Here is an 11,603-nt window from a genome sequence, read left to right on the forward strand (position 1 = left end):
TCCCCTTAACCAAGAACTCAGGTGCCCTGTTCTATGAGGAGGCAATGGCCTGGCATTCCCTGGGTCTATTATATTTTATTATTATTGTTTTTAAACTGAGGTATATTTGACTCCAAGTCTTTATGCTCCCAGCAGAACCTGCCAAGGCCCATTTGTCTTCCTGCCTCCATTTGAAGTGTGAGCTACCCCTGTCACTGTGTTCAGTGCTGTCCGAGAGAATGTGGCCATGTCTGCCCCCTGCCCTGGCGATCCGACCCTGGTGACGTGAGGAAGAGTACCAACAAAGAGAAGCAACTCCAGGAAACATTTTTCAGGTCATGTTTTTATTCTACATTATTGGTGTTGCAGGGGACAGGACCAAGACTCCCCCTCCACGATCCCCTGGGCAGACCAGCGGGGAGAATTATGTAGTCCTACAGTGGGCACAGAGCTGGGGCCGGATCTTCCCGGGCAGGAGCCAGAAAGACTCGGGCTTAGGCCACGGGGGCCAGGCCGACCTGGTTGTTGCCCCTGTCAAACACTGTGAAGTACTGGCGGATGAAGATGTCGCCCAGGATCCAGAGGTCTCCGGAGGCGGTGGGGAGTTCCATGGCCTGGAAGCCGCTGATACAGTCCTGCTGCATCTGGAGAAGAGGAGGATGAAACTGGAGATGGGACACAGTCTCCGCAGGGACAGGCTCTGGGGGACTGAGCCCCAAGGGCCACGGCCCGCTGCGAGGCATGTGCACAGAGGAGTTTCCTGGCTCGTGTCCGGGGACGTGGCTCTTTTGGCCTGGGCTCTGCCTGCAGAAGCTGTTCCCTGCACTGTCAGTTTCCAGGGACTACGAGACATTGCCCAGTGTTTCTGGCAGGTGCACAAACCCTGACATCAGCACGGGAGCAAAGGGGTTTAGGAAGAAAGCTGCCAGGAAGGATTTTGGAAGCCCTGGTGACACAGCCTTTTCTCATTATCCTGATCCTGTTTGGTGACGAACCAGGTCAGCTGTTAGTCCTTTTCATTCACCAAGGTTGTGGGCACCTTGGGTGCATGTTGGAATCACCTGGGAAGCTTTGAAAAGCCCCACTGCTCAGGCCTCACCCTACTAATTAATCAGCATCTTGGGGGGCGTGGCCCAGACATCAGGACTTCTTGCTGGCTAGCATCGACCCAGTGGGTGAAACACGTTTTCCTCCTGGTGTCGTAGCAGAAGGTCAGGGGTTTTCCTGCGGTTCGGCTGACCGAAGATTTGTTACTTGGTGGAGACAGTAGGAGCATATTAGTCCTGACTCTACACAAGTTGTGATTTTCATTTGCTCAACCCTTAATGGCTTCAGGGTGGTCCATTTTACCCAGCTCTGCTAAACCACACTCGAATCAACAGGCTAGTAATGGAAACCTGGGGTGTGGACTCAGGAGTTCCACTAGAAATTCTTGTCACGCCACCGTCATTTGCCTTACGTTTCTCTTGTGGGTAGGGTGGGGACCGGGTCCAAATCCTCATTCATGCCTTTGTTTGTAATGTGTCCTTTTTCTCGGGAGGCCGCCCAGAGCAGATAAGCCACAGCCTGTGCGAAGCAGGGGGATGTGGCCACATCCTAGGAGCCCACTGAGGTGGAAGGCCCAGAGCCCCCTTACCTGCAGGATGTAGGCACTGGGGGACAGCGGGTACTGGATGCCGTTGATGGTGAAGACAATGTTGGGCAGGTTGTTGATGGCCGAGCAGCTGACCACCATCTGGAAAGAGGGAGGGTTAGCAGGGCTGCATTCCTTCTGCATGGCAGATCCGCCACCTGGGTCTAGACCAGGGCCACCAGGGCTGGGTTTACCTGGCCGTTCGAGGCCTGGCTGGCTCCGATGTAGCCCTGGATGTTGGCAATGGCATTGGTGGGGCCAGTCAACAGAGAGGTGCCGGTGTCAACAATGGCCTGGCAGCCCCCACTGCAAGCGATGGCCTCGCCGTTCATGGTGATGCTGTGGGCGAGACGCAAGTTAGGGTTTCCTTAGCCCTCAGGAGGAACTGAGTGACTCCAGAGGGCCCCTCGTCCCCATCCATTGGCCAGTGCATGAAATGTCAGCTTCTCTCCTTCGCGCGTGCGTTCGTTTACACATTAATTTCCCCACGGCTATGCACTGAGCGCCGACTCTGTGCCAGACCTGGGAGATGCTCAAAGCCTGATGAGACAGCTGCACCGTTTCTGGCTGCAGGGAGTACACAGTCTAGCTGGAAAGGCAAGTGATGGTCAAGGAAGGGCAGGATGAACAGGGCACACGGCAGGGGGACAGAACCCCAGTCGAGAGTGGGGGTGGTGGTGACGAGGAGCAACCAGGGAGGCTTCTCAGGGAAGCAGACGCCCAAAGATTGCAAGGAGGTGAAGGGCTGGAGGAGGACGTCGCGTGGCAGGTGGGCAGCTGTGGAGGCAGGAGGAACAGGGGCAGGAGTTGGAAGAACTGACGAAGTTGCGACGTGGCTGGGACAGACACAGGGGGACCAGTGCATCCTGGTTTAACAGGACTGTGCTGGTTTTGGTACTGAAGATTTTCGAGTCCTAGCAAACTGCTGTGGCCTGGGCAAACCTGGGTGATTGGTTCCTCGAGCAGGCCTGTGGGGGGCGGGGCAGGGAGGGGAGGGAAGGACAGCTGGGGAACAAGGCTGTGTGGGGAATGAGCAGGCCCTGAAGGAGAAGGGGCAACGGAATGGCTGAAACAACCTCTCAGTCATTTTGCTCTATCCCTAGACTAACAGTGACATTTTTCCTGGAGTGGGAGGAGCATGCGCCAGTTCACAGGTCCCCTGAGTGCGGAGACAGGTGGACGGCCATGTGGACCCCAGCTCTCCTCAGGGATGCTAGTAGATAGTCCTGCCTCTGTGACCAGAAGGAGAGTGGCTGTCTCATCCCTGCAGAGGGTTTGGGGGCTCAGACACCTCTCCTCCTCCAGCCAAGTACCTGTCCAGGGTCTCTCTGGCACAGCCAGCTCCCACCTTTGCCTCCTGGGGTACATTTCCCTGTGCTGGCTATTCCAGCGGGGCCCTGGAAAGATTAGCTGACTATGAGTCTATAAGGAAGAGGGGTCTGGGGCCCAAGCCAGGCCGTTGCCCATCCACAATGATCTCACCTGTCCACGGTGATCTGCCAGTAGGTCTCCGAGGACAGAGGCACCCAGTTCAGGTTTCCAGTGTAGTAAGAAGAATCGATGCCACCAAACATCACCACGCTACCACTCTGGTCATTGCTGTGAAAGGGAGGGTAAAAGGCAGGAATTCATTCTTTCCTTCCGTCACTCATTCAAACGAACATAAACCACATGTACTCTAAGAGTTACCTTTTTTCTTTCTTTCTTTTTGCTATGGAAGTTTGCTCTGTCTTTTGGTCTCTAGCCTGTGCCAGGAGTTTTGCTGAGTGTGTGACAGACAGGGCTTCTTGTAATCCATACACCAAGGCCTCTGCCATGGCCACGATGATTATTATTATTTCCACTTTACAGACAGACACAGAGAGGTGAGGAGGCTTGCCCAAGGTCACACAGCCCGGGGGCGGCAGAACCAAGACAGAGCCTAGGTCTTTCTGGTTCCGAAGCATGTGAGATGAATACATGTTTGCTCTTAAGGACTTGACAGTATCGTGCTCATTCTCAGCCAGGGGCATTTCACCCCCGGGGTCATGTGCCAATGTCTGGCCATGTTTTTGATTGACATGATTGGATGGGGTAGGGGCCGTCACTGGCGTCTAGGAGGGAGAGGCCAGGGAGGCTGCTAAATACCCTACCAGGCACAGGATGGCCCCTGGCAGCAAGGAATTATCTGGTCCAAAATGTCAGTAGTGCTGAGATTGAGAAACTGATCCAGCTGGAGAGATGAGGTGGCCCTACATGAAATACCTGTAAGGGCCGACCGCGTTTAAGGGAGGACTTGAGCATTAAGTGGCCGGGGGGAAAGGATAAAAGGGCCTCCCCGTTGGAAACTGCAGGGGCCCGTGCTACTGGAATTGTCATTGTCTAAATCTGCAGAATCGGGTTAGACAGGGAAGCAGATGCCCATGATGAAATGAGTCACCGGAGCGCTGGTCACAGATCAGACAGTCCGCACGCAGCGAACCCCACCTACCCTCCCTGCCCACCTCAGGCAGTACACGAGGCCCACTGTGCGCATCGCAGAACAGGGAACAACTGAGGAAACACAGCAGCCGTAACAAACTGCTTCAAAAGAGGAGGATTTGGGCGTCTCAGGGAAGGTGGAGACGCCCTCAGATATTCCTGCATAAACCGCTACTCAGCCGAAACCAACACCTGGCTCATTTTTCATTGTCTTGGAATTAACTCGTAGTCACACCTGATGTTAACTAGTGAAAGAAACTTGCATTCACCCTTCAAAAGTTCCACTGGTCAAGATATAAGTCTCAACCCAAGTTTTTTTCATTTCTTGCTGTGAAACTTTGGCCCCAATTTTAAGCAGATTCACTTCAAATGTTGGTCTTTGGGGGTCAGCGATGAGGGGACTGGTGCTGGAGAGCCAACAGCTAATGACATTGGAGTTGGGTTAGTCACAGTGACAGCGACTCACGCTGGTCAGATAAGATGAATGAAGACGGCCGGTCACAGAGGGACTTGGTGCGGTCCTCTCTACAAACATGCCTGTCCAGCCTCAGACACTGACCATTTCAGTCCCTCGCTTGCTAAGACCCTCTTCATCCCACCCAGCCCTGGACAGCCCTGGGCTGGGCCAGGTGACCGTGACCTCTCTGCCCCAACTTACGAGCTCAGGTAGACGGAGAAGAGGTCTTGGGAAATCAGACCCTGGTCCCACATGTTGTCAAAGACGGGCGTGGCCCCCGAGGAGGCGATGCTGGGGTAGGCCAGGCCCAGGATGCCGTCGAAGGGTGCGTAGTACAGGAAGGAGCTGGGCTCCGTCTTGCTCAGGCCGAAGATCTGGTTGGTGTCAGAGATGTCTGCGACCTGAGTGGGGAAACCACGTTGCTCACGATCGGCTTACGTCCACCGAGCTCTGCGTGGTGCCAGCGCAGGGCCCGGAGCGTCCTGGCTCATTCTGTGGAGGACCCCGCTTCTGGGCGGCAGGCTGGAAGGACGGGAGAGGGGTCGTCCCCAGGAACACTTGTTATTCTGCTGGAGGCAACCATTGCGGCTGATCTCCAGATGGCCACAGTCTGCGCCTCGGTGTGAGAGTTTGCTGCAGAGCAGATGGTCACCGTGCGCTTGTGTGTCTGGTGATCGGAGGCAGAGCAGACCCCAGGCAAACCAGAGCCCTGGCCCAGAAGGGGGGAGCTGGTGGAGTGTTAGGGCTGGGGTGGGGGGCCTGCAGTGGGGGGGGAGGAGGAGGTGCTAAAAGAGAACTGAGCCTTTTCTTACCTTTTCCATAGCACTCAGCTTGGGTGGGGCTGAGGCGGGCTTGTGGCTCCGGGTGCCATCCCTTACCCACCACTGCCCCATCTAGAAATGTCCGTGACACCTCTGCCACTCCCCCTTGCCAGTCCCCCCATGAGGTAACTTCTGTGATCGCTGAGACCCATGTTGCTGGAACGAGCTGGTTCTGGGGGTGCTGGTTGTGGGTGGCCCCCAAGGTTCCTGGCAGTGGGTCCCAGGGCTGAGTGGGATGGAGTAGCCCCCCAGCAGGAGCTCACCTGGACGGTGTCGTATCCAAGGATGCCTGTCATACTGCCGGTGCCATAGGAGACAGAGACCTTTTGGCTGGTGGCCCGGTAGGTGGAGGACTGCTGAGGGTTGAAGCGGTTGTGGTTGGCTGCGAGGGCAAGAAGTGACGCTGTCAACCTCCAAAAGCTGGTGGGGAGTCATGGTCCGCGGGTGTCTTCCTGGGGTGGGTGCCTGGGTTCTGGGTTTGGGGGGCACTTCGATGGCGATGGGTTACCACCCTTCCCTGGATTTTGGAGCCCAAGCATTCCCAGGTTTCGTGCTGTCTGGTTAGACAACTGGGACAATCTCACTGATGGAATATCCCCAGCTGACCCCACAGTCCCCACGAGGGCACCCCAGCCAAACACTGAGAGCTCATGGCTGCTGGCTTCTCTCTTCTACTGGCCTGAACTCCTTGAGCACTGGGACCGTGTGTGCTGGTCCAAACACCCCTTTGCACCCCAGGTGCCTAAGCCCAGTGCTGGGCACACAGCAGGTGTTCAGCAAATGCCTGCTGAGTGAATCTTGAGTGGCCCAAGCAGGCTAGAAAGGGACCAGTTTGCAGCCCCTGAGCGTGCTGGGCTCCTAGGCCCGTGGGTGTGGGGCTGGGTAGGGCTGGGCACTCACAGCAGGCAGGACTGGAGCAGTAGACAGAGGGCACCCACAGGTTGGAGGAACCGGTGTCAAAGATGACGGTGAACTCCTGAGGGGGCGTTCCGATGCTGATGGTGCCAAAGTACTCCGTCTGCCGGGTGGGCGGGGACAGCATAGCTCACCATCATGGGGCTCCCCATCCTCCAGGAACTGTCTCTGGGTCGGCTCCTTAGCCCACCTCCCACCGACCCCTTTGCATTCTTGCCTGTCCCTCCCTGTTCTAGGCACCCATCTTTCAAGGCCCAGCCTGGTCTCCCCGCCTCCTTGGAGTCATCCCTGATTGTTCCCCAGTTCTCCTCTGACTGTTCTCTTCTGCGCCCCATTAACGCCTAATAATAACCTCGTCTTGTCTGTCTTAGTCTCCCCGTCCTCCAGAACGCATGTTCTTGGAGGACAGACCGTGTGGGACCTTAAAGCGCCCGGCTCAGTAAATGCTGACATGCTGGTTTGCTAAATTGTTGACCAGGAGATAAACAAGTCACTGAAACTCTTTGATATATGTTCTTCCTAAAGCTCGGTGTGTACAGGAGGCTCCAGGAAAGGGCATCGTCAGGGTTTTTGTTCTTGGTGCCAGCACTTTCCTTCTTTGTTTCAGCCACGCGGGTCTTGCTGTTCTTTGATGAGGACAGATTCCTTTCCTTCCCAGGGCCTTTGTACTTGCTGTTTCTTGTGCTTGGAAAAATGTTTATTCTCCATCTTTCCTAGGCTGCCTCCTCCTCACCAATTATTCAGAGTGCTAATCAATGTCACCTCCACCGAGAGGCCCTCCTTGACCACTCTAAGTTTGCCCTTCCCCCTTATTCTTTTTCCCCTTACTCTAATTAATTTTTGTACCACTTGTCATTACCTGAAATTATCTGACATACTTATTTATTTGTCTCTTATTTGCCTTCTCTTCCAGCATAGAAGCTCCAGGAACTTTGCTTATTCACTGTTGTTTTCTCAGCTCCTTGCATAGCCCCTGGCACATAGTAGGTGCTTCATAAACATGTAGGTAGATGGGCTAGCTTTACCAGGGGCCAGGCCCTGTGCTAAGTAGTCCAAAAAAACCCCAAAACATTGTTTCACTAATTACTCGGACAGTCCTGTGGTAGTGGATATTAGCGGTTCTGTTTGACAGATGGGACACTGGGGCTCACTCGGAGAATTCAGAAGAGTCGTTTACAACCTGCCCGGGGTTATCGGGACCACTAGAGCCTAGATGTGCGCCAGGCCTGGCAGAATTCAGAGGCGAAGCTCTTAGTGACAGGTGACCCTGCTTCGTACCCTTGGCCCAGTGCCGTTCACGTGGGGGGCACGCAGTAGTTTTGATGAAGGACAAATAGAAGGGTCAGAGTGATCTTCCTGTAATTTCAGTCTGACCCTGTCAACCACTCATTAGGATGCTTCAGTGGCAGTTAAGATGCAGATGGTTATCAGAGACTGTGGGGCTTCTTCCACTGACCCTCCGCCTCCCTTTGCACACCTGCCCCCCTTCCTGCTCTCCACGCACACCGGGCTTCCTTTCCTCAGATGCACTCTGCTCCCCACTGTCATGGGGTCTGACAGCAGGCCCTCCTGCTCTCTGGGACTCTCTCCCATCCTCTTGGAACCCTCGCTCTTCCTTCATTGCTCCAGGGAGATGTCCCTGCCTGCCACCTGCCACCTACAACACTGGCGCAGGGTGTCACCTTCACTGTAGCCCTCGCCTGGTTGTACTTCTCATGCTTTGTGAGGCTCACAGTGAACGCTGTCTGTTTCTCCCTACTGGACTGAGCTCCAAGAGGGTGGGGGTCGGGCCCAGTTTTGCTCACTCCTGTTTCCTGGCCCAGCACCATGCCCGACATACCACGAGGTGCTCTGTATGCATAACACTGGGTGAACGAAGGAAGGAAGGAATGAATGAGCGAGTTTTCCTGCCCTCCCTGTGCCTCTGAGATTCAGGAAGCAGACCCCTGGGTAACAGCCTGGGGCCTCAGAGTTCTGGTCCATCTTCCAAGACCCCTGAAGCCCTCTCTCTCCTTGAGGGTAAGTCCCCAGAGCTGCCCCCCCCCCCGCCGCCTCCCTATGCACTCACGTCCATGTAGTTCTCAAGGGGCTGGGTGGCTATCAGGTTGGCGGCTTCCTTGAAGTACTTGCTGGCCGGGTTGAGGCTGTGCTTCTGCAGATAGTCCTCCAGCAGGCCCTGCTGGATCAGGTTTTGCCGCATGGACTGCTTTCTGACAAGGGGAACCCTGTGGCGAACGTTGCAAAGGGATGGTTTGAGGGGGGAGGAGTAATTAGTCAAGGAGTCTGCTCCTGGGGTGCAGTGGGAGCCCGGCAAGGAAAAGGAAGCTGGCCCAAGAGAGATGCAGGAAGGAGGGAGTCAAGATGGGAGACGCTCCCCTTTGGGGCGCAGCAACACAAGGAGGCCCAGTGGTTGTCCCGAGTCACCTGGCCCGGTGGTGGAGCGGGAACTGACCCCAGGCCGGCCTGAGGAAGCCACAGGCAGTCGGTTACGCCTGGGTGCGCTGCCTGGGTCGGTCTTGCATGGAGTGCTTTGGGCTTGGGAGCATTTCAAGGTCTCTAACAAAATTCTGCTGTTAGCGCTTCTTTCCGTGGAGTCTAGAGACTCTCATTTGAAAATATAAGTCCTCCTGAGAGAGTCACGCTGGGCTCTCTGTCCAGCTCTCTTTCGTTTAAATGGTTATAATGTTCCTTTCCTCTGAGCGGTTAACCACACCTGTAGTGCTGGCTTCCCGAAAGGGCAGAGAGAGAGCTAAGAAGGGGTCAAGAGAGGCGCTGTACAAGGAAAGAAGAAGAAGAAGATGGGAGGAAAGAAAGGCAATGTGACAGGCAGCAAGCTCACTTGTAGACGACACACTCAGAGAGTGCCACCAAGCTGAGCAGCAGCAGCCACTTCATGGTTCTTCCCAGGGCCCGAGTGTCCAGAGAAGCGGAGGTGGTGGGAAGTGTGCAGCAGCGGGCAGGAGCGGCTTTTTAAATACCACCCAAGTGCTTGGGAGTCGGCCTTATCAGCCCTCAAATGTCACCCACTCTCCTAACCCAAACAAAGTTTCTCGATAAGATTTGTCCCTGCCCCTGAACCATGTCCTGAGCAGTTTCCGGTACAGAAGCTTTCCATTGTAACCACTCGCCCCGGCTGGAAGAGCAAGTGATGGACTGGAGGCATATGTCTTAAATAATGAAATGCATTAGATCTTGACAAGCTGAATATGTTGACAAAATTGGTCTAAAGTGCACTTAACATTTAACAGATGTCGAAGAGCTCAGTTACCCTGATTTGTCCCATTGGGAGAGATGTCTGGGTTCTTGGAGACCAGCTCCCCACTTAGTGATGGGCCATGTTCCTCTAGCTGCGACCCCCAAAGCACATTCGTGGGTCAGTGGCTTGGGACTCAAGACATGTCCCTACAGAAATGCCATTATATGGGGCTGTTGAGTGGCAGCTGGGCCGAGTCCTGGGAAGTGGTGTGTGCAGCAGAGGAAGAGGAGAGGGTGGAGCAGGTGGAAGAATGCTATCTTTTCTGAAACAGGCCAGCTGTGTCTTTGGAATCTGTGCCCCTCACTTTCTGTTCCCCTTCTTTTCCTGCTGCTCCTGTTGCACCCTTTCTGGTTGCTTGAAGCTTCCACCTTTGAGAACCCAGTGGGTCTGGCTCTCCCATGTTCTCCATCTTGAAACTTGACTGACTCAGCTGCAGTGGAGCAAAGCCATTTGGGAAAATTCATACTAGAGTGTGAATGACTCAGGAAGTCATTTCTCCGGAAGATAAAGTCTTAAGAGAGTCCCTTTTTAAAAGAGAATGCTTACCAACCCAGTGGATTCTCTATGGGGTTTATTCAGTGGACAAAGTGGAGTAAAAACCTTGATTCAGGAACTGTGGGGATGGGAGATATTGGGGGGAGGTCAGCAGCAGGTAGTGAGGCCTATCTGCCGGTCTTGTTCTGAAATCAGATCCCCTGGGCCACCCCAGGTTGTCTCAGTATCAGGAGACATAAATTATAGAAAAGCTCCAAATTTCCCCCTGAGCCTCTGAGTGAGTACAGAGGGGTGGGGTTAGTACAAAGCGCATTTGTACTTCAAGTTCACCTGTTAAGTCAGCTTCATGCCCCAGAGGTGGATCCTTGACCCGTATTTTCCACTTTCATATGGTTTGATTCCTGCTTCCCCTCCTCGCTCTTTCCCTCCCCCTCGAGCCTTTCTTCCTTGAGCTACACCCTCACCCTGGGGCTGATGGTCCTAAAGATGACTACCCAAGTCCTGGGAGCAGCAGATGGGAACCCCTGGATGAAGGCTCCTGCCGGGAGGGGCATGTACTGGGGTGGGGGCTGGGCAGGTAATTGGTATCTTATGCGATGTGGTCGGTAAAGGGCTGCTGATTGATGCTTCTCTCTCACATCGATGTTTCTCTCCCTCTCTTGCTCCCTCCCTTCCCCTCTCTCTAAAGACCAATAAATAAAATCTTTTAAAAAAGTAAATGGGGACAGAGAACAGGTCAGGGGCTGGGGGAAGAGATTGGCTACCAAGGGGTATGGGGGAATTTGGGGGATGATAGAAATATTCCATCTCTAGACTCTACACCTGAAAAGGTAAATTGCACCTTGTGATAATTAGACCAAAAGCACCTGACTTCACAACAGGTGACCCACGCAGCCAGTGACGGTTCTACCTATGGGAGTGAAGGGAAAATTGGGGAGTAGGCTGTACCTGGGGAGGTACCTTAGAAGGGACACATTGGATTCATTTTGAATAAACTGTCACAATGCCATCGAAGTTGATGAGAAAGGCACGAACAGCCTGCTCATCACCCCTGCTTCCATCTATGTTTTTGGAACAGTGGATAAATCTGCGCGGACCATCTGCTTTCCTCATCACATCGAGAAAAGGGTGGCAGTGACAAGCTGGCAAGCTGGCAGGCTGAGGCAAAGCTCGCCAGTGGCCAGGAGTAGATGGCGCCCGGGCTCCTCTGTGCATCCTGGAGCTGGCTTGTAGGGCTCCGAGCCGAAGGAGGGGCATCGATGTGGGGGCACAGCTTGTCTGTGGGGCCCACATGGGTGGTTTTGGGCGGAGGAAAACCGTGTGCGGGAAGCAGATGGAAGACGCCCCGGGGGGTAGCCTGCAGGCTCCACTCACGCAGGGGGTACCTCCCTGAGCAGGATGGAAATGGGCCCACGACTTCAAGGAGTTTCCGGTTGGCCCAAGAGAGGGCAGAAGGGGAGGCCTCGTTCCCTTCCACGTGGATGGGTCTTGGGGTCACACCAATGGGCAGCCCTTGGATCGGTGAAGACAGTTGTCATCCCACATCAGAGATTTTAAGACCTGGAGGCTGGCGTGCTCCGTGGCACC

General features: G+C 54.6%; 1 protein-coding gene across 1 annotated transcript; it reads right to left on the bottom strand.

Moving 5' to 3' along the window:
- Nucleotides 1–304: 304 nt before the first annotated feature.
- Nucleotides 305–9,260, bottom strand: LOC112317306 (pepsin A). The gene is made up of 9 exons (XM_024574405.3): nt 9,105–9,260; nt 8,334–8,490; nt 6,251–6,368; nt 5,614–5,732; nt 4,731–4,930; nt 3,095–3,211; nt 1,807–1,951; nt 1,616–1,714; nt 305–623 (listed from the first exon to the last, which is right to left on the bottom strand). The coding sequence occupies exons 1-9, from the start codon at nt 9,158–9,160 to the stop codon at nt 474–476; spliced, it is 1,161 nt and encodes a 386-aa protein (XP_024430173.2). The 5' UTR covers nt 9,161–9,260; the 3' UTR covers nt 305–473.
- Nucleotides 9,261–11,603: the final 2,343 nt, after the last annotated feature.

The sequence above is a fragment of the Desmodus rotundus genome, chromosome 5, assembly GCF_022682495.2.
Source record: "Desmodus rotundus isolate HL8 chromosome 5, HLdesRot8A.1, whole genome shotgun sequence".
Lineage (NCBI taxonomy): Eukaryota > Metazoa > Chordata > Mammalia > Chiroptera > Phyllostomidae > Desmodus > Desmodus rotundus.